Source organism: Medicago truncatula, chromosome 4, assembly GCF_003473485.1.
Source record: "Medicago truncatula cultivar Jemalong A17 chromosome 4, MtrunA17r5.0-ANR, whole genome shotgun sequence".
In the NCBI taxonomy this organism is placed as follows: domain Eukaryota; kingdom Viridiplantae; phylum Streptophyta; class Magnoliopsida; order Fabales; family Fabaceae; genus Medicago; species Medicago truncatula.
Genome location: NC_053045.1, coordinates 50,537,595 through 50,564,906, shown reverse-complemented (window position 1 = coordinate 50,564,906; position 27,312 = coordinate 50,537,595). Strand labels below are relative to the sequence as shown.

The following is a 27,312-nucleotide window of genomic DNA, read 5'->3' as shown; positions in this document are numbered from 1 at the left end:
GTTATCGTATTTTCAAATGCATATTATATACAAATATCAACGTGTATATAGTTATTTGGATTTTCGCATCGTTAAACAGGAATGGTTTAACGGTTGTAACGTCGAAATGTTAGTATTTAATGCCGGAATATTTTACACGGATGACTAAAATTAATAACGGAGACATGAGTCTTGTTTTTTTTTTCTTTTCAAAGATTTACCTAAATTGATAGAAAAGTATATTATAGAAAATTGATAAAAGTATATTATAGAAAATTGATATTTTGGTCCAAAATTAGAATGAAACACATCTGTTCTCTTTTACCTACTTTTTCTAATAAATTTACCTAAAATGATGCATTTTTGTAGGGTTTGAATGAAATAAATAAATTTAAACAATTACTTGTTTTTTCCGGGCGAGAGGATGCCTCAAGGCTTAATGAGCAATGTACTTACAAATCATCTATTAAATAGGTCCTTATGTGCATCAGGAGTTGAATCCGTGGGTGAAAAAAATGACCATTTCCATTTAGTACCAAATTGAAAAGGTATTAATAAGAATTAATTGCATTTATTTTTGGTCATATTGTATCGTCGTTGTTAGGAATTTCGCTAAGGACAATTTTAGAAATGGAAATTGTGTGACATTTGTTTTGTGGAAATCAGATATCCTCCGTGCGCGTAACCGTGGAGACTAATCTTTCGAGTCTTGTGAGACCTAAATGTGTGACAAAAGTTAACATTGTTGCTTGCCCAAGGACCTGATTAAGCTAGAAGAGACTCGTGTCATCTCATCTAAACGCTCTTGGATGATTGTGTGACATTTTCGTTTACTTTTTTTTTAATTGCAATCATTTATGTTTACTTTAACAATATTAAAATGAATCAATTACATTATATTTCATTTAAGTTCCATTAAAGCAATTAAGATCAAACCAATATTTTTTTTTTTTGTAGAGATCAAACCAATATTAAAATGGATCATTATATCGTGTTTTGTTTTGTAATATTTGACCAAGCGGTTCTATGAGGAAAATTGATGCATACTCCAAGGAATATATGCTAATATATATATGTCAGACATAATTTGGCAATTGACGGTTAATAGTTTCTAAATTTATTTTTTTGTATAAAAAAGAAGTTTCTATTTTTTTGATTCGTAACAATTTATGTTTAAATATCTTTTAGAATAATTATTGCTTGGAGTATAATTATTCCCAATTAAATTATAAAAATGTAAAATGAATAAATGCTTTTAGGAGAAATAAATTAATATTATATTATTGACGAAATCAATTTCATTTTGATAGCATCCACCGAGTCACATCGTTGTATATTGGCAAATAAAATCACTCTAATTTAGGTACCTATGAATTATATGTCTAAGAAATGAATTGATTATATACAAAATGATTACAAACGTATATACACATCAAAACATGAATAAATTAAACAAAAGATCATAGATACGAAAATAATTGATCTTAGTGTTACAATGGCAACCAAAAGGAAATAACACAATAAATCAAAATCTTTTATGGAATAAGTACAGATGGGAAGCAGACACAAACAAAACAAAATCTTACAAAAATATTCAAACAGGACTAACTAACAATCTAAAGGAAAAATTTCAATAGAATATGAAACCGAACATAACATATATTTTAGATGAAAAAAAACCCAACAAATGGACATTTTCCACAAAAAAAAAAATAATTACATTATCTAATTTTCTCTTGGGTAGATCTATGATGTCCATGCCATAAACCGTTAGAACTTGAAATTATCATAGGGCGAATATGTGAATTTGGACAAAATACATGGATATCCACAACATTTAGTGGATTGATATCATAAATTGAATCAATTTTTGAAATTAGAGTGATGAAAAAAAATATGCTAAGAAGAAAAGTGTTTCAATAAAATATAAGAGAGATTTTAGAGAAGAATTTCAAAATTGAATTCTGAATGACGTGAAAATGTTGAGACCCGCAAACAATATTTATAGAAAAAAAGAAGCAAGTAAATTGCATTAATTTTGCCCTTAATTTAGTAATGATATTAAATAGCAAAAACAATTTGAATAAAAAAACATGAAATGCATTGAATCAGAACAACATTAAATGTTCCTTAGAATTCTAGGATGACACGTGTACTTTTAAAAAAAAATAGCGCAAATATATATAATAAAGATTCACGAGCAACTTTTGCTTGCTCACAAATCTAAATTAAAAATAAAGAACTTGGTATACATATTAAAATACATATTATTTGATTTGATTATTTAAAAATTAGTATAATTCATTTCATTTCCCCTGCTTATAGGTGTGCTTAAATTCATTTTATCTGTAACAAAAAGAAATCTATTTTATTCAGACATCTGAGCAAACAAATATTTCTTTGAATTTAAATGTTTCAAATTCGAACCCCGTTATGTTTTAGAGGGAGCTTATGTAAATCTTTTGTAAGTGTTTTTTTAAATTTATTTATTTTCTTAGACTAAAACATTATCCCCTACTTTACTTTGAAGCCAAACCTTCTTAGTTATGCCGCAAGAAAACAAACAATGAAGATAATCCCCACTTTAAAAAATGCACTTGGATAACATTAATTAACTGATTTCACATGTATTTCAAATTTAACACAACGAACTAATCACATAAACTCTTAACTCAACAGTCAATTGTGTAATATATACTTTATACACACTAAAATTATATTATACCAAAGAGATTTTTTTGGGGTAAATTGATAAATTCTCCCACAATTTTAAAAACTAACTTTACAAAAATACTGGGAAATAAAAGATATGCAATGTCCGTGTAAATCAATTTTACACTGACATCTAATGAATTTTCAATGGAATAAAGTGCAAGTTGTTTCATATTTTTTTGCTAAAGTACTAGCACCAAGGAAAGACAAATACATACATAAAACTAATTAATGTAATATATTTTATTCGATTATTTTACTTTCAGACTTGCATTCCACTCGCTTAGTGTGATTTGATTTGATTGCTACTTCTGATATTTCCTAATAAAAGTTTATGCAGATAGACTCTATATTCCAATTAATGATAGGATCTTTATCAGACAAATTATCGATGATGGATTTGGCAATATAGTTAATTATTTCTATTTCAAACCAAGCTTCATTAATGTGCTAACATCGTAACTAATGTCTCTGAACCACGCATCCGTTTCACACATAATCTCTCCTTCAATTATCATAGTCCGCTTTTTTATTGTTAACTAAATTCTATTTCTATAAAAATAACTCACTTACAACATATTTTAAGTAACATTTTAAAGTTGCATTGACATTTTAATTTCTTATAACATGTTGAGTAACACTTCTCTCTATGTCTTACTCCACATTAACCTTTTTATCCAAGCAAGAAAATAACACATTTATTGAGAAAATATAGAGTAAAATACTAAACTTGACCTTCTTTGTAATTTTCCTAAAGATAAATAAAAGTTTTAATAAACCGATAAATCACACAAAAATTAACGATAAAAGTTAATAGACAGACTTTACTTACCTTATAGTTAAACTTTAAATTATAAAGGCTTTACTAATTCAAGGGTAAGAAGAATCATTTATTTTTGGTGGAAGTGTAAAGTTGGTTGTTTGGAAGTATCTAAGTATGCTTGTTGAACAAGTTGACGTATAAGATTAGAATTGTAGTGGTATTTTTTCACCATATCTAATTAACCTAAAGTAAAGGGGTAATTTGAACATAAAAAAACAAGCTTATATAAGAATCATGTACTATTAACCCTCAAAAACAACAGAAACTACTATCATTCTTCTAAACTCTACGGCGTACGGACCCACTTGAACGTGATTTGATATTTTTCAGTTCGGTTTTATATATACCCAAAACAAAACCAAATCCTCTTTGTTTCATCATCATCAAAACAAACCAAAAATTCGATTGCGATTTCGATTTCCATGGCGACACCTAATCAAGAGACGATTGACACATTCATCAGCATCACCGGCGTTTCTCAGCCAATTGCACTGCAAAAGCTTCAGGTACCTTTTCCTTTTTCACCTTTCTGATTACAAATTCTTATTACTCTTTAGGTTTTGATTATATTGATGTAAAAAAGCGATTGAATTTTCAATTATGGTTTATTTCATCAATAGGGTTTTGTGTTAAGTTGTTTTTAGTTTTTTTTTTTTTTTTTTTTTAAAATAAAAATTGTATTTTTCTCTCTGGAATTATATTCGTTGAATGATCAATGAGGCTCGATTTGTATATAATTTTTCTATTATTTTTTAAAGTAAAATTTATATACTTAGTTAGATTAAATTTATTAAAATGTGTTGGTTAGATTGTTTAGTAGTTGTTGGTGTCACTATAATCAGTTCTATGATGTTGGATGAATCTGAGAGAATGAGCATAAAATAATTTGGGATCTTGTTGACTAAAGCTAGAGGAAAATAAGATTCCTAGATTTAATCTTGCTTTGTTATTGCTGATTTGAAAATTTGGCCTTGTTTTTAAATTATCTATTTTCACCATTACAATTTTCTTCTTTTTTTGCAATATGTCTTTGAATAAAAACAACTTATGCAAGTAGTTATCTCGGATGATTTAGGCCCTGTTTGGATTGGCTTATTTTTTAGCTTATGCAAAACAACTTATGCAAATAAATAAGCTTTATATGTATTATTCATAAGCTTGTCGAGTAGTTTATGAAAAAACAACTTATGAAGATACAGTTTTCGTAGTGACAACTTATGAATTAACATAAAAGCTTATTTATTTGCATAAATCTATTTTTCATAAGCTTAAAAATACGCCAATCCAAACATGCCATTAGTTTCTTATATGGTTGATCAGGTACTTGTACGTTAGCTTGAGATCTTACTCTTGCTTCTTATGATTGAAGTTATAGACAAATAATTTGTCCTCTTATGCTAGTTTGCTTCTAACTACTCTAAACCGATATTGTTTACTTTCTCAGAAAACTAGTATATAGGATAAGTTCTCTTTAATGGTGTTGGACTACTCTACACCGATACTGTTTACTTTCTCATAAAACTAGTGTATAGAATAAGTTCTCTTTAATGGTGTTTGAGGTTGCTTATATATATCCTCTGCATTTGCAAACATTTTTTTTTTCATGGCAGGAGCATGGTGGTAGTCTTAATGAAGCCGTTAATGCATATTTCAGCGAAGGAGACAGAAATTTGATGGCCAGGTATGCCTTTTTTCATGCATTAGAAGCAAGTGATCATTTAGAAATGTACCTTGTCACTATGGTGTTACATTGTATTATTAATATTTTCAATCTACCCATTCATCTTTGTTTTTCTGATATTGATGGCCGGCCTCTCATGACAGCTCTGCCACCGTTCCCCAAGGAGATTTCATGGATATAGATGATCAACATGATGAAATTCTTAGACCTCCATCTCTTTTATCTTTTGCAAGAAATCTTGATCCATTTTCTCTTATTGATCCTACAATTGGGAGAAGTATACTTGATACTCATCTTGGTGCAACAAACCAGGCGCCGTTTGTCACTCATCCAAGAGAGGTAAGGCAAATTCCGATAGAGGATAAGGATGGTAGTCAATCAACTCCTCAAGCTGGCCATATTCCAATAGTTGAAGATGTTACTGGAACTGTTCATGCCCAAGGTCCAGATATACATGGGAGTGTCATAGTACTTGATGACGATGATGATGACAATACTCTGCCTGCTCCGACTCATTCTTCACCTGACAGTAGTGCGAGACCTAGTGCTCCCACATTGGAGAATTTACCAGATAGCAGCAATGACATAGAAGAAGAAATGATTCGTGCAGCCATTGAGGCATCCAGACGAGAGGCTGAGGAAAATTACAGCAATCATGAACTTGACAGACAAATTGTATGCCTATTTCTTAATTGTTTTTTCCGGGTTCCTCTAATCTTATATGTTGTATTAATTTGTATTTCCCACATGGTGCAGGACGTGAGTGAATCTGGGCCTAACCCAAGGCAATCACTTTTAGAGGATCCTGAGCTTGCTCATGCAGTTTCATTGTCCTTGAAGGTACACCTTTAAGTTGTTATAACCAGAACAGCCCAGTGCTGTAACTTTGACTTTATTTTTTTTATATTGGAAATTTGGAGCCTGAATTGCTTCTGACATGAAATAAATCCAGACAGCAGAGCAAGAAAAAGCACGGCGTGTACAAGAAGGTGACGTTGGAGCACCTACAGCAGGGCCATCTAAGGCACAAGGAGTTGAATTAGGGGAAGTGTCTTCAAATGGAAGGTAAATTATTTTTTGTCCTGCTTGTTGTCCACCTGTGGCTACTGCAATGAACTCAGCAGTAGCATTTTTCTTAATACATGACATGGTACTGTGGTAGTAATTATGGTCATTGTAGATTGCAGGCAGGAGAAGATGAGGATGAAGAAGATGAAGATGTAGAGGAGATGCCTTTGGTTAGGAACAGGTCTACTAGACATGTGTCACTTAGCTCCACAGGGTCAGGCAAAGATGCTGAATTAATCGAGTCTAGCACACCGGCAGGCACAACAGTTCCTGAAAGCAGCAGTCCTCCGCATAATGACAATTCCTTCCCGTCTGATGAAGTATAGTCCTTCACTTTATGAATTTTCAGAACGGGATAAAACTCTATTTACTTGTCATGTCATCTGAACTTGTACTTGCATCCTAATTTTCAATATTTACAGTGGGGTGGCATGTCTTCAGTGGAACATGATGAAGCAGTAATGCTTGAGGCTGCAATGTTCGGTGGAATCCCGGAAGGAAGTGGTTATCGCCGTGCTTATGCACCACATGAGTTCATGCAGAATAGGGGTTTCCATCCTCGGCCCGCACCTCTTGCATATCGCCCTCCTTCACCATCATTGGAGGCTCAGCGCTTGATAAGGGAACAGCAGGTGTCACTTATTTCTTACATAGGTTAAAGTTATAGGTTTTATGAGATGGTCTAATTGTGGCTATTGCTGTCTATGTTTATTTGACTCAGGATGATGAGTACCTTGCATCGTTAGAAGCAGACAGAGAAAAAGAATTGAAGGCCATCGCGGAAGCCGAGGCTGCTCGCGAAGAGGAAAAACGGAGAGCAGAAGAATCTCAAAGAAAGTTGCAGGAAGAGCAGGTAACAATAGATCTGTAACTAATTGCATGGTTTTTTCATTGCAATTAGTTATATCGGACATCAAACCCATACTTTACTATGGATAGAAATCAAATTCCCATTTCGGTGTTGCTTACTCCTGCATTTTCATAAACTGTCAGGAATTGGAAGCACAGTTAGCTGCCAAAGAAGTTTCTCTACCACCAGAACCATCCTCGGATGATGACAATGCTGTGAATCTGATGGTAAAAATGCCAGATGGCAGCCGTCGTGGGCGCCGATTCCTAAGATCTCATAAGCTCCAGGTAAGATGCCTGTAATAAAATATGCTGCTAGTGTGTTCCTCCTTTATTTCGGTGCATACATGCTAAACTAGTCTTATCCTGGAAATTTTCAGTCTCTTTTCGACTTCATAGATATTGGTAGACAGGTCAAACCAAGCAGTTACAGACTGGTGAGAAATCCCAACTTTCAGCCTATCATTCTTATCTGAAAATTTAGATCCTAATTATTCAGAAAAATGATGATTTTTTTTGTTTCTGTTGGTTATTGTTGGGGCAGGTGAGACCATATCCTAGGCGTGCCTTTGGTGTTGAGGAAAGTGCTGTGACATTGGACGAACTTGGCTTAACCAATAAGCAAGAAGCTTTGTTTTTGGAGTTAGTCTGATCCCTTATGAAAAAAAGCTAGAAGATAAACTATTGAACTCTTTAGTTAGTTTATTAAAATATGAACTAATACACAAAAGAACGTTGCATTTTAATCTGGTTTTGTGCTATATGATGTTATTTATGAATTTAAAGATCTACAAGGAGCGTGTGCTTTTACTTACTTATCATGGAAATATTCGTGGATGCTTTGTTGTAGGTTATACGGTATTCAGCAGTATCTGCATATGATTAGAATAATTCATGATTAATAAAATTGTAACCATCTCTTCTTCTTCCAACAATTTAAATCCAATTTAGTTACTGCTAGTGTTTTATTGATATTTTTATTAACCAAGTGAAAAAAAACTCTGAAGTTTTACTCATTTTTAACACTCAATTTATATCTTCAAAAATGAGAAGTGAACAAGTGAGAAACGACTTAAAATCTAGTTTTTACACTCAATTTTTTACAGTCTATACTAAGATGTATTTACTCAACCAATTTCCTTAAAATCTGTTTTTCTTGAATGATATTCAAGGACCCAATACACCACTACAAGTGCAAAATGTGAAACAGATAAGGGAAATGCGCTTCCCGTGCCAAATAGACCCCTTATTCTGACTGATTAAAACATAAAATGGTTTTCTACTTTAAAAGTGGTGGGGGTAAAGTACGCTAAAAGTCACGTCGGTTTTATGAAAGAGTACAAGAGAAACTTAACTACCAGCAGGATTTTACTCAAACTTAGTTCAAGTACCTGTACATAAACTCAATTCAAATACATTTAGAGGTTTAAGTACGTTGCACAAACTCAGTTTAAGTACATTTACATATGCTATTTCTTTTTAACATCAAAATCTTTAAATATTAAGAGAAGTACAAATAGTACTTAACCTACAAGTCGAGAAATGTACAAGGGGTACTTGTCCCACGATTAAACACCATACATCAAACATTAAGACAAAGAAGGTCCCCATTTTTTCCTTGCAAGAAACCATCTCCATGATATTACTTTGATGACTTCCATTATTTCCTCCACCCCCAAATGTTTTGAAGAAAAAATAATTTTGTTGCGTGTTAAATAAGCGTCATAACTCGTAAGCATCAATCAAATATGTATTTTTTTTTTTACATATTATTGAGAATAACTTTTACAATTATAAAACAAACACTTCATAACAGTTAAATATTTTGAAAAGTATAACCAGAAAATTAGACGTGTAACTAGCAAAAGTCGTGTTATAAACATCAATTATCACTGGGAATAATTTTTACAATCATAAAACAAACACTTCATAACTGTTAGATTTTCTTTTCCAAAAAAAAAAAAAACTGTTAGATTTTATACCGTAAGAAAAACGGCTAGATTTAATAAACAATTTTAAATGATTGTAATTAAAAAAAAACAAATCTCTACTACTTAATTATTTATAAATAATCAACCATAACAACAAAATAAAATAAAAAAACAGGTGTATATTTTTAACGGTGTATATCTTGGATTACATCCTCTAATCTCAAGGAAAAAGTATCTTAGTATACATTAACAAAAATATTGTTAGGACATTTTAAAAATAAAAATAAAAAAATAAACATTGTTAGGACACGATCCACATCAAGACCATATGTATAATCACTTTTCTCTCTCCTCGATTCCAACATCACACGAATTTTATTTTTCCGACCCTCTTTTAAAAAAAAAAAATCCATGTTTGACCCTATCAACACTTACTTTTTTTGTCCGTTTTTTTTGTTCTTTTCCCCATTCCCATCATTTGAAACGGCGGGAATGAACCGCTCTCTGACACATGTCAAATCCTGACTGGCCATGCAGGTTTGACTTTTTTTTAATTTTTTTTCCATTACCGCCATTTGAAATGGCAGGACTGAATTTTTATTTTTTTTTATTTTTTTGGGCAACATTTGTTTATTTAAAACACAAATAATAATGATAAATAAAAACATAGTAATTTATTTGAACACATAATACATAACGTTATTAACTACCGGTTATTTATACTCAGACAATTTCTCCTAATATGACCGGTATGCCGACACAACCCACACTGTCTCGGTGTCGGAGTCCTCTCTACCACCTCCTCGTCCATTTCAGTCCTTATGCGAGTACTATTGGGTTGACCTTTCTTTAATCTTCGCATTTTTGTATCATCTGTGGCTTTCTAGAGAAGTATTATTGTCAAACCCAAGGCAATCATGTGCAAAAATTTTACCAGAATTGACGCGTGACTATCCTGCAACGCCAGAAACTTATACGGTGCCAGATGAAAATATGTGGTCAAATACACCTCCACCCTATAACCAATTCATGACACCTCCACCCACTAACTTTGACCAAAGCTTTAACCCATCCACCAACTACAACTATAACCAAACTTACCAATCACCGCCACAACCCACAAACCAAATCTTACATAACACCCCAATTCCATATCCAAGCTATTCTCAACAAAGTCATCACGGAGAAAGCTCCCGAACATCAAACTATTCATTTGATGACTTCAATCCAACTCAGTACACCACACAAACCAGTTACCCAGACCAATCACAATACTCCTCGTTCAACCTACCAACCCCTCCACACATTGTAAACTATCCCCAAACAAGCTACGCACCTCAATGGCCAAATTCACAAACTAATACCATAGAAAGTTTGGCAGCAGGGTTTAATGACGATGACTTCGTTAATGAAATCTGGACCAACTCAGCTTCACAAGTGCAAAATGAAGTCACTATGGAAACTAATGATGATGTTGAAATTCCTGACGAGGATGTGGAACAGGAAGAGCATGAGGAAGAGCAAGAGCAAAACCAACGACCCGTACGAAATAAAAAAGATAAATTATGTGCTACGAGAATGGGGAAAAGGACAAAAAAAGAAAGTGGGTCATTTTGGTGAATAATTTTGATAGGGGGTCACACATGGATTTTTTTTAAAAGAGGGTCAGAGAAAAAAAAAAGTCACATCACACACATTTGAGTTGTATTTTATATGATGTTTAATACTCACTCCGTTTTAAAATGAGCGTCGTTTTAGTCAATTGCACACAGATTAAAGAATAAAATAAAATAGTCAAATGTCATAGCAATTTTACCAAATTATCTTAATCAACTATTGGTTTGTTTTTCATTAAAGAAAAAATAATACTTTGAAAGTAATGTAACATAATATTAATTGAAGGGTACAATTGAAAAGAAAAAAATTATTGCATTTAAAAACTGAAAATGACATTTATTGAAAAACAATTTTTTTTTTTGCTAAAACGACACTCGAAACAGAGGAGTATAATTCTAACTTTTGTGTCTCTAAATGACACACCTTATAGTCTAATTATAAGATGCTACGCTAGTTTATAATGACTAATAGACATCTATATCAATTTTTTTTAGATATCGTTTTTAAAAGTTATTTAAAAAGTCTTTTAGACCAACTAAATTGATTTTAGATCTAATATAGTAAGCAAACAAAATCGATCAAATCCAACCATGCACATTGACCCAATAGATATCTTCTTCTCTAGAACATGCAAATGCAACCATGAATGATGATGACAAAAAACACACTATCCTGGAAATTGTACCCCAGAAAAAATAAACCAACTCTATAGCAAAAGTAACGGTCATGTGTAAACGGATATTAGGGGACAATAAAATAGACGTGGCACGTGACAAGCATCAGTTTCATTTTCATGATATACATTTATCCGTACAACAACTCCTCATACTCCAACGGTAATATTTGACCGACATTCATCAACGGTCATATATTTCCCTCACTCACCTGTTCACCGTTAGATCTTCATCAAAGGCCCCACAACCAATCTTCCTTTTACAAAACCATGCCGTCATCTTAATTTTCATGTTGGTAATTCAACCCACTCGTAGGGCCATAAAAAAAAGATCAACAAATAGTTTTCTACTATCATCATGATGGAGACATGAACAACAACAACAACATCTTCAACAACAACAACAACAACAACGTAAGATATTAGTGTGTTTTTTTTTTTGGTAAAAGGTTGTATTTTTGCATGGTAGCTTCTTCAAGGGTTGGTTGCAATTGCAAATGCAAAATGATGAAGTTGTTCAAAGTTGCTAATGTGGGTTTCAATATTTCTCAGGACTTGTTCATCAGCCACAAATTCCAAGGTGTATGTTTCTATTTCTCTTCCCTTTTTCTCCTTGAATTTGTCAAAACCACACACTATTTTCAAATGAACTTTGTTTGAGTTTTCTGGAATCCGATGATCTTTTTTTGTTTGTGCTAGGTAATGTTGTTTTGATTTGTTAATCTTTCAAAATATTCTTTCATTCTTTTATGCATATAATAACTATATATTCTTTTTGTTATTATTAATACAACAAATTCATTATAATTATAGAACTAGCACTCACAATCACAATCACAGATTCAATTCATATAGGAACACATTGTTTGAATTTGTAAAGAAAAAAAAAAGTAAAGTTTGATTGGATTTTATACATTCATCGGATTCCTTTTTTTATAATCAGAATTTGAAAGGATTTTTTCACACACACACTTAGATTCTGACACTGCATTTCTCTTCTCTTTTGTAACATACACATGCAAATTGAGTTTTAGGGGAAAAAACCGAAAACAAAACAAAATTTCTTCCACATTTGATCACTAAATTGAGAGAAAAGGGAAGAGAAAAAAAGAAGCAGAAGCATTGGGGTGAGAGAGGAAACAAAGGTGACAAAAACCATAGACGATGTTGGCTGGTTGTTCTAGCTCGACATTGTTGTCACCAACTCACAGGTTAAGGAGTGAAGCATCAGCACAGTTTCAAGCTTGTCATTTTCAGCTACCATCAATGAGCACACAGAGATTGGACTTACCTTGCAGCTTCCCTCGGAAAGATGGTTCTTCGCGTTCGCAGCAGCCATTGAGGCCGGTGGGGATATCAGTGGAGAAGCCTGAAGTCAAGAACAACAGCAGCAGTACTTGTTCTCTGCAGCAGAACATTCGGTTACCGCCTTTAGCAACAACTGCTCAGTCATTGGGAGAAATCAAGGATGAGGAGTTTTGGGAGAAGGGTGGGAGGAGCTTGAAGAGGCTTGCAGAACATGGATCTTTGGATGAGTCTTTTGCAAATAGAGCTAAGAGGAAAAAGGGGAATGGTGGTGATGAGAATTTTGATGAATTTGAAAGGGAAAGTTTCAGTTTGGCACAATTTGGAGCTGGAAACTTTTGGTCTGTTCACAGTTTTGGAGGGTTTAATAGCCCTTCACTTCCTTTCTCTTTGAATTGTTCTGGAGATGAGGAAAGGGTTTGTTTTGCTCCTGCTGAAGTGATTTCTGCACCTTTGCCTTTGTCTAACAATCCTTGGCTTGAATCTGCTGTAACAAAGATCACCAATTTCGGTGAGGGTAGCCACCAACATCAACACCATCATCATGTCAATGAAGGTTCAGTCTCTAATGGTTCATCGGAGAGTCAGAGTTTGAGCTTGAGGTTGAATGAGAATGCATCAGAACATGAAGAGGGTAATGGTTCAGGGAATCCTTATCAGCATGAAGGTACTGAAGTGGAGACAGGAGAAGAGGACGAAGAAGAGGAGCATCGTGGTTTTGAGCTTTTGAGCTTGCTTACTGGTTGTGTCGATGCCATTGGGTCAAGGAATGTGGCTGCAGTCAACCATTTCATTGCAAAATTGGGTGATCTTGCATCTCCAAGAGGAACTTCGATAAGCCGAATTTGTGCTTATTTTACAGAAGCCTTAGCCATCAGAGTCACTAGGCTTTGGCCTCATGTTTTTCAAATCAGTGCCACTTCTCGCGATTTTGACAGGGTGGTGGATGATGATGAAACTGTCACTGCATTGAGGCTTCTAAACCAGGTTACCCCAATTCCCAAGTTTCTTCATTTCACATCGAATGAGATGTTGTTGAGGGCTTTTGAAGGGAAAGAAAGGGTTCACGTTATTGACTTCGACATAAAGCAAGGACTACAATGGCCTAGCTTCTTCCAAAGTTTAGCATCAAGAACTAATCCTCCAAGCCACGTTCGAATCACAGGCGTGGGGGAATCGAAGCAAGAGCTGAATGAAACTGGAGACAGGCTTGCTGGTTTCGCTGAGGCATTGAACCTTCCCTTTGATTTTCATCCAGTGGTGGACAGGCTTGAAGACGTGAGGCTTTGGATGCTTCATGTGAAGGAACATGAAACTGTGGCTGTGAACTGTGTTTTGCAGCTTCACAAGACACTTCATGATGGTAGTGGAGGAGCATTGAGAGACTTTTTGGGCCTCATTCGTAGCACCAATCCTACAATTGTTGTTATGGCAGAGCAAGAAGCGGAACACAATGAGGCAAGGTTGGACTCAAGAGTATGCAATTCATTGAAATATTACTCAGCGCTGTTTGATTCGATTGATCACAGTGGCCTTCCATTAGAGAGTCCGATGAGGATCAAGATAGAGGAGATGTTAGCTAGGGAGATAAGGAACATCGTTGCTTGCGAAGGAAGGGACAGGTTGGAGAGGCACCAGAGTTTTGGGAATTGGAGAAAGATGATAGTGGAGCATGGAGGGTTCAGATGCATGGGAGTCACTGATAGGGAACTGATTCAGAGCCAGTTTCTGTTGAAAATGTATTCTTGTGATAATTACAGTGTTCAGAAGCAGGAGCAGGAAGGAGCAACAGCACTTACTTTGGGTTGGCTTGATCAACCTCTCTACACAGTATCTTCTTGGACACCGATTGACGTTGCTGGAAGCTCATCCTCTTTTTCTCAGCCAGCTTGAATTCATTCATTGCCACAGATTTTCTTTACTTCATACATTGTTTCAGAGTCAGATACATACAGAAACAGCAAAAAGGGTAGGAGTCAGCAAGGGAATTCTTTGTTGGTAGAAAAATTGTCATTATTATTCTTTCATTCTTTATTGCAGATAAGATTTACTAGTTCAAAGGGTAGTTAGTGCAATTTATTTGTATTAATACATCAATATTTTCTGTTCTTAATTTTATAGTCAAGTCAAGATTTCCAGATATACATTTGAAGTCAAATTCTGCTTCACTATTTCATTTTTTATGTATTCATTATCAAGTCGTTGTACTATTTGAAGGTGAAATGAAATTCATTACAATTCATTCTAAAGTCCTTGTAAGTTGAAGGTGAAATGAAATTCTTTGCAATTCATTATTCACGTTCACTTTTAACATTATTCATTATTCATTCCCTTGTACTATAGTTGAAGGTGAAATGAAATTCTTTGGAATTCATTTTTCATGTTTACTCTAACTTTAACATGTCTATTTCTCACCTTGCAATAACGATGCAAGCGAAAATAATCAGTGCTTCTGTAGAACATTTCACCTCAAAACTAATAACAAATCGAGATGAGCAGCGGACACAGGAGCTATGAAACTAATTCAGGATTTAACAACCAGGTGGAAGAAGAATTTTGTTGCAGCGGAAATGAAGTAACTGTCACTAATACAATCTTAACATGATTGTTTGTTTCTTGTAATACAAATAACAATATGAAGCTAATCCTAAAGGTGTACCTCGACTTTAAAGAAGCTAAAACCGTATTTCACATCTCATGTCTTTGCTGCCCACAAGCTTCATTTCATATCTCAAAGGCAGTCCTATCATGGACCTTTGCTTCATTAGCCTATTTACAGATTTGTTCCTTCAATTTGTCATCAAATTTAGGAGACGGTGCAGCATAAACCTTCTACATATTGTACAACACTACAACTAGTTGATGCTCATACCAAAGTAATCAATCATACATCTTTTTAATCAATAATTACTTGCTGGGGTGTTATATATAAATTCTGGTTGATTTTAATCAATTATTTCAATATAATAATTAATGCAGTTAGATGTTAGTTTCAGTTCTGTTTCCATCTCAGTGTAGTGACAATTGTTGTTGGTGCAGCTATTCTTGTTACAATATGTATAATTGGAATACCATATGTATCGTAGGTGTTGTTTTTTTACAATTGCATAACTAATTTTAGGGTCCATTTACTTCCCATATTTGTTGTTTACATTTTAACTTCAATTAATAAATATAAAATAAGGAAAATATTAAGGGTACAAGATAAAGATCTTAAAATAAAATTTAAAAATAAATATTGCATTGAAAATATAAAAAAATATAAGTTTTGAAATTTTTAAGGTTATAAATATACAATTTCCAAGATTAAATTTCTACATTTAGTTTCTTATCGTGTGTCCTTAGACACAAGTTAACAAGACCTATAAAATAATATAAATTCAATATTTGGTTTTACAATTTTTACTTCAACAATTCCTATGATACTGCAGCTAAATTCAGACTTTGTTTTTTGGATTGACCGCTAAATCATCCAGATTTTTAGTTTTATAAATATATCAAAATTATGCAAAAAGTTTATTTTTGTATTAATACTATTATTAGTAAGTAAGTAACTATTTTCTTAAATGACTTCCTTGGCGTTACTAGTACATTTGTACTCCATCATTAGCCGTTGGTGTATGCATCGATAATCAATAATAATTATTACAGGCAGGAAATGTAACACTTGGGTGGGTTTGTTCAATTTCGCACCTTTCTTTTGTTTTTGTTTTTTTGTCACCACTCATTGCACGATGAGAGAAAATATTCTTGTTCTGATAAGACGCAAAGAATTAATATCAGGGTGCAAGTTGGCGGCGAGGTTATCATTGGACACCATTTTCAGATTTTTTTTGTTAAATCTTGAGAGGTGATAGCTGAAAAGATACTTGATTTGAAGTGAATCTTTGATATCACGATGATTAAACTTTAGAAAATTAGAGTGTACATCCTTTTTTTTTTTTATACGTCAATAAATAAAATGGTAAATGTCGTTGAAACAAAACGTACACAAATATGAAGTCATGGTTCTAACTCAATAAAGCAAATATGAATTTTAGTTGATTTTTTTGGTATTATATTATCTTAATAATGCATTTTGTTGTGAATTCGGACAAAATCACACTAATGAATAATAAAGATGTGTGAAGCAAAGGAAGTGGTAATCAATAGATAAAGTGACTCCAAGCAACAACAACAAAACAAACAAACCTAGATCTAAATGTAGAGCAACACCACAAGCATAATCAAAGCAATAAAGATAAGCAATGAAAGAAAGGAACAAACACACCAAGATTGTTGACCCAATTCAGTCCAATATGACATAATATGGGGGAGAGAGAGCAACCCTCCAATCCACTAAGATGAAAATGTTACAATGAGTTACAAGAAATTAGCTTATAAGCTTACAAAAGAACAAGACCTAATTTCTACCCATTTTGTGTCACCCGCACTCTCAATGAATCCTAAGAGAAAACACAAAAGGAAGTTTTTTTATCCTTCCAATGGTGAAATCTCACTACCCAAGGTGTTTAGAATGTTTCCCAACCGAAGAGAACCTCACTACAAAGACACTCAACCTAAAGTTACCTCCTTTGTAATCCAAGTTTCTCTCACTAAAAGCTCTCCTTCAAAATCTGCAAAGAAACACTTATATAGTAGACAGACGAAATCGCGCCGCGCCTGTCAGAATCACGCCGCGCCTGTCAGAATCGCGCCACGCCAGTACTAAATCGTGCCGCGATTTGCCTTCAACATAAACCATCCATTCTGCCAAGAAGATCGCGTCACAGCTCCCAAAATCACGCCACGATTTTGACCTTTACAGAATCAGAAATTTGAAGTCAATTTCAACACATTTGTTTATTTAAATTTTAACACATTTTGTTTATTTAAATTTCAACACATTTTGTGTTTTTTTTTTAACAGAAAGTTAACAGAGGGACCAATACCAATATTTTTACAAAGTGCAGGGATCAATTCCAAACAAAAAAAGTGTAGGGACCAATGCCAAAATCTGATGAAAGTGCAAGGACTAAAGGCATATTTAAACCTAATATTAATAAAGCATTTTTGTTAACAAAGAATATCAATGAAGCATTGATATTTCTCTATTACATCCCAAAATATTTATAACTCTCTCTTTTTGGTTCTTTAATGTTTTTTTTTTCATGCCATTAATAGATGACAATTTGATAAAGTAATAGTACCTCCGTTTCTAATTATAAGACTCTTTTGAGAAATTTTTTTATCCTTTTTTATAAGATCCATTTGCTATTTTCAACTACATTAATTAGTATTTCTTTACTTACCTATCCTTATTTATACATCTTTTTTTTTCTTTTTTTTTCAATCAACAATAAGTAGCATATTGAAACCATAAACTAACTCTCTCTTAAAGGATAAAATTGTAAAAACAATAGTAACTACAAACAAATTTAATACTATAACACCCCGTTTCCCAAAATCAATTAATTAATAAATAAACATGCATCAGAGTAATTCCCAAACGGGCATATCACACTACATTTTCAAATTTTCTTAAATAGAATATAAAATCTATTTAATAAGCATCCTTCAAAATCATCATTAATTTTGCAGCGGAAATTTGCATCAAAACAACAACAACAACTATTTAAATCTCCATAATTAAATATTGGCATAAAAGCATTATCAACATAAATTCAACAACCATAGGGCTACATCAGTAATATTAAAAAATTGATACATAGGAATGAAAAACAATAAGAAAATCTCATCCCGTACGTATCAGAGCCCTAGACACTTGAGCCACCACTCCTACTAATCTTCAAATACCTGCAAGTTACCCATACGAAGGGCAACATTTCCAAGCAGAAGGGGTGAGATTTCTCAAACAATAATAATAAGCATAAAATTCATCAATTACAATTAACAACATAGACATCATCATATACACTCAATAATAATTCTCCTTAACATCCCCTTAGTGCTCATGAATAGAAGACAACTTAACATAACCCTCATCAAGTACATTTAACAACTTGTAGGTAACCTCGTGTAATATCATAACAACCTCGCATTCAACACTATAGAAGATCATCATAACCTCGTCATACTCATCAACATAAACAAAGTAAGAGTACACCACCTCTTATAGACAACAACAAAGTAAGAGTACACCACCTCTTAGAAAAACGATAAAGTAAGAGTACACCACCTCTTATAAAACGACAAGTAAGAGTACACCACCTCTTATAGAACAACGACATAAGAGTACACCACCTCTTATAAACAACGACGTAAGAGTACACTACCTCTTAGAAAACACCTGAACATAAACAATCACCAACAACAGCTTCAACTACGACTTCAACAACTTAAACAACATTAACAACTTAAGACTCTAATTCTTTGGAAAGACAACTTACAACTTTAATGACATTGATGACAACAGCGGCAACGACAACAACAACGACTTTGCATCATAATATCATAATTCATTAATTACACTTCATCAATTCTATTCCATTCTAAATCAATTATACTTCAAAATAAACAAGACTTTACTTTTAGGACTAGTCACAAATACACAAAATAACATATCTATGAATCACACATCTTTAACTAGCACATCTTTAAATAACACGTCTTTAAATCACACATCTTCAAATAACACATATTTATATAACACATCTTTAAATCATACATCTTCAAATAGTACATATTTATATAACACATTTATACACATCATCAAATAATTCATCATCTAAAGTAAACGGAAGAATTTTGAAATCAAAGTTTAAAATGGAGAAAATCTCATTTGTTATTCATTGAATTCTAAAAGCTTGTCAATTAACATATGATTAATAGCATCCATTTTCTAAATCCAAGTTATGATATCACCGTTAGAAACATTTTCAAAGTAAACCCAGTGATATGTTTTAAAGGTCTTTATCACTATTCTAAATATAATAAAATCATATGAAACCATAATGCACAAAGTAATGTCACCGAAAGCGAGAATAATTAACATGTTTTAAGGATCTTTAGAACTCTCTCATAACATATTTCATAAATCAATATTAAATGTGTAAACCGATTTTGGCAGATTGACATATAAAAGAAAAAAAATAGAAAACAGAAACATGCTTTCACAAATATCATGCATCTCATATATCAAGATCAGAAACATGAAACGATAACATTTAAAGCTTTTACCGATCGTATATAATTCTATCAAAACAACTATATTAACGTACGAGCATGATGTATAAAAATTCACATATAAACATCACAGTTCCGTTAACGAAAATCAAACATATAACTATAGCAACATAAAAGAACACGAAATCAGCGAAAAAGTCATCAAAAGAATTTAGAAAAACAACGAAAATCAACAACCATTAATTACCCATATGAGTACACAACCCTAACCCCAAATGATAAATCCAATTTCAGAATTATAGACTTAAGATCACTGAATGATAGTCTCACCCTTACCTTAATTTTGCAGAAAGAAATGCACAGCAAAATCAGTTCTTGGCTCTACTTGCTCTTCTCTCCCTTTTCTCCCAAAAGTATGTTTTCACATAAACTGCTTATGACTTCTCTTTTCCTAACTTCCCATTACTTAACTCCCCTTATTTTCATTTAACTCCCCCTTAATTCTATTAAATCCTAATTAATTCCCCAAAATTCAAAATAATACTAATTTCTCTATTAATCTAATTATTATTAAAATAAACTATATAATAAAATATAACACACCACATAATAATATAAAATCATATATAAAAAGACTTTAAATCGACCAATAATAATTAAATAAAATTGGGGCGTTACAAATACAAATATCAACTTTCTTAATTCTCGTGATTTTGGTAAAAGGATCTTGTATATAAGGACAGAGGTAGTATATTATATACTATAATTTTTTTTATTCGTGTGCAATTATTACAAAGACATAAATGTTGCGACTGGGCGTTTTATTTTTTTATTTTACATTTACGATGATAACCAATATTAATAAGATGGAGAATGTTAATCAGTGCCTAAAGGTTAAGCATCCAAAACAAGAAAGTTTTCATGAAAAAATAGGGATGTCAATGGGTATCCATGGATACGGATAGTATGATATCCATTCCCGCTCCGTTGGATAAATATGACACCCGTGCCCGTATCCATATCCGCGCGGGTATCTCTATACGGGTAATCCACATGTATTTTGATACCATGAATATTCGCAAGTACCCATGAATTTTTTAATTAATTTTTTTTTGTAAAAAGAAAAATACATTTTTAATTAAACTTCAACTTTTAAAGATCCGTTAATAACATATCTCATTCAAATTTCATAATCCATATACCATAATCCAACAAAAATCATGATTCTTACGTAACCCATACAAATTCTTGATATAAAATAAAAGGATAAAACATTCAACATCCAAAAAAACATAAAAACCTCCAAATAAAAGGTAGAAATGACTAAAATCCAAATAAACATAAAAAAATTTATATGCATTCCAAGCTATTATATATATATGCATGTATATTTTAGTAATTTATTTAATTTATTAATGGGTACGGATATACGCGGGCACGGGTAACATCAAATCCGTGTCCGTTTATTATACTCGTGGTTATCCGTTTAGCTACCTATGACGGATTTTATCCACGGATATCCGTGGTTACGGATTTTTTTGTCACACCTATGAAAAAATTGTGTAATCATTACTTTATCAAAAGTAACATTTTATATTTTCAAAACAAATTTTATATTCATAGATTCTTTAACTATTGCCCTAAGGACACTAGTTAGCAAGACCCTAATAAGATTAATTTAATCATTACTCTTATTTGGTTTTTTATTTCGAAATTATGTTTTAATACTTAATTGGAGAAACAGTTGTTTTTTGTTTTTATTGTAAAAAAAAAAAAAACTTTTTTGTTTTTGCTTTTTTTACAAAAAGGATCTTTTCTTACAACGTAGTTGTTGGATTGGAGGACTTATTGCAATTCTTTTATTATTCTTTATATACGAGACATATTTAATTTGGGATTCTTGATGTTATTTGCTTATCTATAGTCTTTTGTACTATAATTTTTTGAATAAATTCTTTGTATACGTATAGTCTATAATTTATTTTGAAAAATCAATTATTTTTAGGCTTTAGTTGTTTAAATTGAACGCAGAGAAATGGCCACGGTGTTGTAGAGAATTCTTTTTTATTGAATGTTCTAGAGTTGTTGGTTATATAAAATTTGCAAGTCGTAGCTATCAGCCTTTTGAGTTGTAATGAAATTGTGGAGTTGGAGGTTGGTGCGGATCAAATGCGCGACGAGGATGACAATAATTTTTTTTTTTGTGGTAGTCGATGTTTGAATCTCGGATCTTGCATATATTATGTATTATTTTTACCAACTTATTTAAGCTTACGAGGACAATAATTTGAAAAAGGGAGAAAAAATATTATTATGTATATCAATTTAATATTATTAATTTTTTTGGGTGAGCTCCAATTTAATGTTTTTTTCTTCATAAAGAAGGTTCAGCTCTATTAATTTATTGGCCAGAAATTTGAACCTCCTAGCAGCTAGCATCACAACAACAAGAGAATGTAAATGAAGGAAAGCCTAACCAACAACCGTTATAGCAAGTAAAATGGACATCTACATAAACAAGTGAGCATATCTATTTGTCTTTCTAAGAAAGAAGCATGTATAGCTAGTGTCTTAATTTCATTGAGCAGCTGAATTATAGGGGTATATGTTGTCATGACCATATTGAAAAGAGAGAAAGAGTTGGTTTCAAATATCTTCAAGTTTATGGTAAAATTATCTCAAACATGTTGATTGAGCGAATTAACCATCACTACTTGTTACTAAATTGGTGAGAAATTGAAAAGAGAATTGAGTGTGGTTGAGAGCATGGACAAAATGAAAGTCGGAAAGATATGTTACTTTATTAATTGCAATATGAATGTATGACTATTTTGTTATTTAAGGATAAGTAATAATTTAAGTTTTATCGAGTCTTTTACCGAGTTGAAAATAATAATCTATGTAAGGACAATTAACTTACTAGTATTTTATAAATTGAAACGATTTGATGCACAACGCTAGTAGGAGGGGGCAGACACCCAAAACACCCTATTTTTAGGGGCACCGATATATTTGGTCTGAGAAGAATTAGATTTGTGACTTTAAGGAGAAGCATATTTTAAAGTGTTAAAGTTAACACCGCTAAACCAACCCAATTATATTCAACTTATTTTTGTCAAATTGAATTTCAAATGACTCTTTTTTGAGTAAATAGTCAATTTCCCCCCTAAAATTGTAAGTTTCATCAATTACTCCCCTAAAATTAACAAAACTTCAATTACCCTCCTGAAATTTCACAACGTTAGTCAATTTACCCCCTCCGTCAAATTTTTCTGTTAGTGAACATGACGTTTTGCAAATACCCCCCTTAAATTTTGCACTTATGTGCAAAATGCCCCCCAAACTTAAAAGTTTATATTATTTTTTTCTTAAAAACAAACAATTAATAGTTAAATATTAAAGCTAACTATTAATTTTGGAGTTTGGAAAAACTACATACATATATACATCAAAATAGGGAAAAATGTGTATTTTTAAAGTGACAATAATGATTATTTCTAATAGACAAATTATTATTTTTAGAGGTTTATAACCAAATTAATAATCAGATTTAAATTTATATTTTCTCCTTCACCATCTTAGTCTTTTAACTCCTCCAACTCCTTCAACAATTTGCTCAAACCATTTAAACTACACAACCCCCAATATTAATCCACAAATCATCTCGTTATTGTCACTTTAAAAAATACATATTTTCCCCCATTTTGGAGCCTATTTTGATGTATATATGCATGTAGTTTTTCCAAATTCCAAAATTAATAGTTAGTTTTAATATTTAACTATTAATTATGGTGGCCCCTAATATAGACCTCTTTTTAAAGGGTCCAAACATGCACCTCTACAACTTAACTGGCTATAGCCTGTTTCAAATTGTTTGACCTTTTTTTCTCTTCTTTTCATTCTGCTCATTTTCATCTGCTTCGTCTCCATGCAGTATGTCAACTTCGAAATAATCCCCAGCCAAGTATCCTTATTGATTTTGATAAACTTGTTTTTTTTTTAATAACTATTAATTAATTAATAAATAATATACAACACGTTATACATTAATTCAGTGTCTCCGACCTTCAAGAAAATTGAAGAAAAGAAAAGAAAAAATAGTTTCTCCATCGTTGTCCATTCCGTTACGATCACCGGACTTACTCTCAGAAAAGAAATACAGTGCAATATATATTTGTCCTTTTGATCTCTGTTGAGAACTTCTTAAGTCAGATCTGGTAAAAAGTCCTGAGTTCTTGAATCAAACATGTTGTAGACTGTTTCATATCAGAAGAAAAACAAGCAAATTTATTTCACTTTCCGTCAAGCTTTAAATTTGGAAAGAGTAAAGTGATGAATGCAGTGAAAATAGTGCTACTTGGTAAGTAGCGAATATCGTTGTAAGAACTGGTTTCTCATAACTGCAAATAATACAGCTTTCAGATCTCTAACTTAGCAAATTAAAAATCTATGTGCGTTAGGAAAATGATAAAGGCATAGTGAGTAGTGACCATGGATATACAAGCACCAACCAATAAAAGAGGCATTTCTTGTACCAAGAAAAGGGTCAATATTTTTTTGTTTTAACTTTATTATCATACCAACCAGTTTATTACCGGGTTTAGTAGGTAGAACTAACAGGTCCATTGTTGGACCTCTTTCTAGAGGGTGCATATCAGGGGCTCCCATTAATTATTTGTTTTTAAGAAAAAAATAATATAAATTTTTAAGTTTGGGGGTCATTTTGCACATAAGTGCAAAACTTCAGCGGGGTTTTTGCAAAACGTCATTTTCACCAACAGAAAAATTTGACGGAAGGGGTAAATTGACTAACTTGTGAAATTTCAGAGGGGTAATTGAAGTTTTGTTAATTTCATGGAGATAATTGATGAAACTTACAATTTCATGGGGAAATTGACTATTTACTCACTATTTTTTTACTACTTTCTCACACGTTTTTTTATGAGCACAAACATAATATCATGATACCTATATTATGGTTATAGCTTTCCGTCCAACAAAACAAAACATAACATGTCTCACGTCATATCCCGCTGTCACGTTCGCTTTCGGAGGAATCAAACAAACAAGAATTTAGAAAAGTAAACACACAGACAAAAATAGTGTTTAAACTTTAAACTGTTTCTCATTCATTCCACATATATACAAACTACAAACAACAGAAGAAGAAGAATCCCAAGTTCTTGAATTGAGCTGAGTTAAGGTTAATGGGTATCTTATTCTCAATTTCATCCCAATCATCATCATCACCAAATCCAAGTTTAGGAGAATTACCAGAAAGTTGCATAGCTGTTATAATGGAATACATGGATCCTCCTCAGATTTGTAAATTAGCTTCTCTCAACCGTGCTTTTCATGGTGCTTCTTTGGCTGATTTTGTTTGGGAATCCAAACTTCCCTCTAATTATCATGTCATCATTCAAAAAATCTTTGATGGTTCTTCTTTTCCTTCTCATTTAGGGAAAAGAGGGATTTATTCAAGACTTTGTTCCCTCAATACTTTTGATGAAGGCACCAAGGTAATAAATTAACATAAAAATCGACGCTTTTACTTGTTAATGTGAAGAGAAAAGAAGAAAAGGTTTTTTTTTTTTTTTGATTAGTTTTTGTGTTATTACTGTAGAAAGTTTGGTTGGATAGAAGCATGGGTAAGGTGTGTTTGTCTGTATCGGCTAAAGGGTTGTCAATAACTGGGATTGATGATCGGAGATATTGGAACCATGTTCCCACTGAAGAATCAAGGTAAGATGTATTCTTCATTTTTTTTTTTTCTTTTTCATTTTTTTGTTAAATGTGTGAACTATGAACTATGAAGTTAAAAGGGGATAACTGAAAAAGTAACAATTATGTAATGCTACTTTTCATGTTCTAGTGTATTTTGGTCTTGGAAATTCTGTTACTGATTTTAGGTTGTGCTATGAAGAAAATTGATTTTGATTGAATTAATTTGGTCGAAAGTGGGTTGAATGTGAAGTGATTTATTTTTGCATGCATTTACGGACAAAATGAATTTTATCCATCTATGTTTGGAGAGTTTGGATCACAATTGCTTTTGTGTGTGTGTGCCACTTTTAATAAATTTAAGTATTTGATTCTTTGTTAACTCGAAAGCTAGAAATGATAGCTTTTAGGAAGAATTGATTTTGGGCCTAGAATCATTTTTGAAGTTGGTAGCCAAACATAACATATTTGCGGTCAAACACTTTTGACTAACCAAAAGTGATTCCAAGAGGTCCAAAGGTGGAACCATTTTTTCCCCATGTTTAGGAGTCTTTGTACTGCACTGTGTTCTGAGTTTACCTACCAAGTGAAACTTGTTGCTTTTTGTATTGTCTTGTGATGTTGTGAAGAGAAAACATGTAGGTTGCACTTGATTTTCTTTTATTATTCTGGTTGATGAAAGAATAAGCATTGCGATCCCAATTGTGACAGCTAGTACCATGATCGCGACGCCATGTTTTGTCTTTTTAATTCCAAAATTAGCAAGTCTAATGTTGCATTAGTTTGAAAATAATGTTCTGGAGTAATGCCAATGTTATCTTTATCATTTGCAGATTCAGTAGTGTTGCGTATCTCCAACAAATCTGGTGGTTTGAAGTGGATGGCGAAGTTGAGTTCCCATTTCCAGCTGGAACATATAGCTTATTCTTCAGAATACATTTAGGGAAACCCTCCAAGAGATTTGGAAGAAGGGTTTGCAACACAGAACATGTTCATGGTTGGGATGTAAAGCCTGTTAGATTCCAGCTATGGACTTCAGATGATCAATATGATTCATCGCAATGTTTTTTGAAAGGTCCAGGTAAATGGCGCTATTACCATGCCGGTGATTTTGTGGTTGAAGATAGTAATGTATCAACAAAAGTAAAATTTTCTATGACTCAAATTGATTGCACACATACTAAAGGTGGTCTCTGTTTAGATTCTGTGTTTGTGTATCCTAGTGAATTTAGAAAGGTTAAAGAATTTTTGAACTACTCTTAACCTTAAAGGTAAAAATACATTATATTACTAGTTTTTTTTATTCAAAAAGAAAAAGAAAAAAAAAAGAATCGAGTTTTCAATAGGGTACTTTTAGGTTTTGAATTTTGTAGAATCCAAGGGGAGATGTATATATGTTTATTTAATTATTTGATGATTTGTTTAATTAGTATGGAATGTTCTATCATAATCTTGTATGGTGAAGAATATTGTATACTTGTGGCTGATGAAACAAATCATTTCTCTATTTGACGACAAAGAACTTTGATATGGAATCGAATAAAGTGGACTATTTTTTTAAGGAATTGGAATCTCTCTCAACAATAAAGATTAGAAAGCCAAAAATATTAAAATAAAAACTTGTGTGCAAACAAAAACATTTCCGAACAAAATAATTGTTTTTGAGAGGCCAAGTAAAATTTTATTAAATAAAAAATGGCATAAGATATACCAAATATACATCAAATACAGTTTGCAATAGAGCAACGATCCCACATTACATTTCCATTTCCCTACAACTTGATACTTTACACTTTCAAAGATTTTCCCACAAATCAAGGATCTATCC

General features: G+C 32.5%; 3 protein-coding genes across 3 annotated transcripts; all 3 read left to right on the top strand.

Moving 5' to 3' along the window:
* Positions 1-3,755: 3,755 nt before the first annotated feature.
* LOC25493658 (plant UBX domain-containing protein 8) lies at positions 3,756-8,047 on the top strand. Its single transcript, XM_013602224.3, has 11 exons — positions 3,756-4,020; positions 5,125-5,195; positions 5,339-5,870; positions 5,952-6,035; positions 6,148-6,260; positions 6,376-6,583; positions 6,686-6,895; positions 6,985-7,116; positions 7,257-7,400; positions 7,493-7,549; positions 7,657-8,047. Exons 1-11 carry the CDS (start codon positions 3,937-3,939, stop codon positions 7,762-7,764), a joined length of 1,743 nt encoding a protein of 580 aa, XP_013457678.1. The 5' UTR covers positions 3,756-3,936; the 3' UTR covers positions 7,765-8,047.
* A 3,519-nt stretch (positions 8,048-11,566) lies between these two features.
* On the top strand, positions 11,567-14,887 carry LOC25493657 (scarecrow-like protein 28). Its single transcript, XM_024782458.2, has 2 exons — positions 11,567-11,747; positions 11,886-14,887. Exon 2 carries the CDS (start codon positions 12,498-12,500, stop codon positions 14,529-14,531), a length of 2,034 nt encoding a protein of 677 aa, XP_024638226.1. The 5' UTR covers positions 11,567-11,747; positions 11,886-12,497; the 3' UTR covers positions 14,532-14,887.
* A 9,878-nt stretch (positions 14,888-24,765) lies between these two features.
* Positions 24,766-27,003, top strand: LOC25493656 (F-box protein PP2-A12). The gene is made up of 3 exons (XM_013602222.3): positions 24,766-25,282; positions 25,387-25,505; positions 26,318-27,003. The coding sequence occupies exons 1-3, from the start codon at positions 24,971-24,973 to the stop codon at positions 26,745-26,747; spliced, it is 861 nt and encodes a 286-aa protein (XP_013457676.1). The 5' UTR covers positions 24,766-24,970; the 3' UTR covers positions 26,748-27,003.
* Positions 27,004-27,312: the final 309 nt, after the last annotated feature.

Coding starts and splice junctions, on each gene's coding strand:
- LOC25493656 (XM_013602222.3), top strand. CDS start 24,971: ATGGGTATCTTATTCTCAATTTCATCCCAATCATCATCATCACCAAAT. Junction 25,283..25,386: donor CTTTTGATGAAGGCACCAAG/GTAATAAATTAA, acceptor TTATTACTGTAG/AAAGTTTGGTTGGATAGAAG. Junction 25,506..26,317: donor GTTCCCACTGAAGAATCAAG/GTAAGATGTATT, acceptor TATCATTTGCAG/ATTCAGTAGTGTTGCGTATC.
- LOC25493657 (XM_024782458.2), top strand. CDS start 12,498: ATGTTGGCTGGTTGTTCTAGCTCGACATTGTTGTCACCAACTCACAGG.
- LOC25493658 (XM_013602224.3), top strand. CDS start 3,937: ATGGCGACACCTAATCAAGAGACGATTGACACATTCATCAGCATCACC. Junction 7,401..7,492: donor TAAGATCTCATAAGCTCCAG/GTAAGATGCCTG, acceptor GGAAATTTTCAG/TCTCTTTTCGACTTCATAGA. Junction 7,550..7,656: donor AACCAAGCAGTTACAGACTG/GTGAGAAATCCC, acceptor TTGTTGGGGCAG/GTGAGACCATATCCTAGGCG.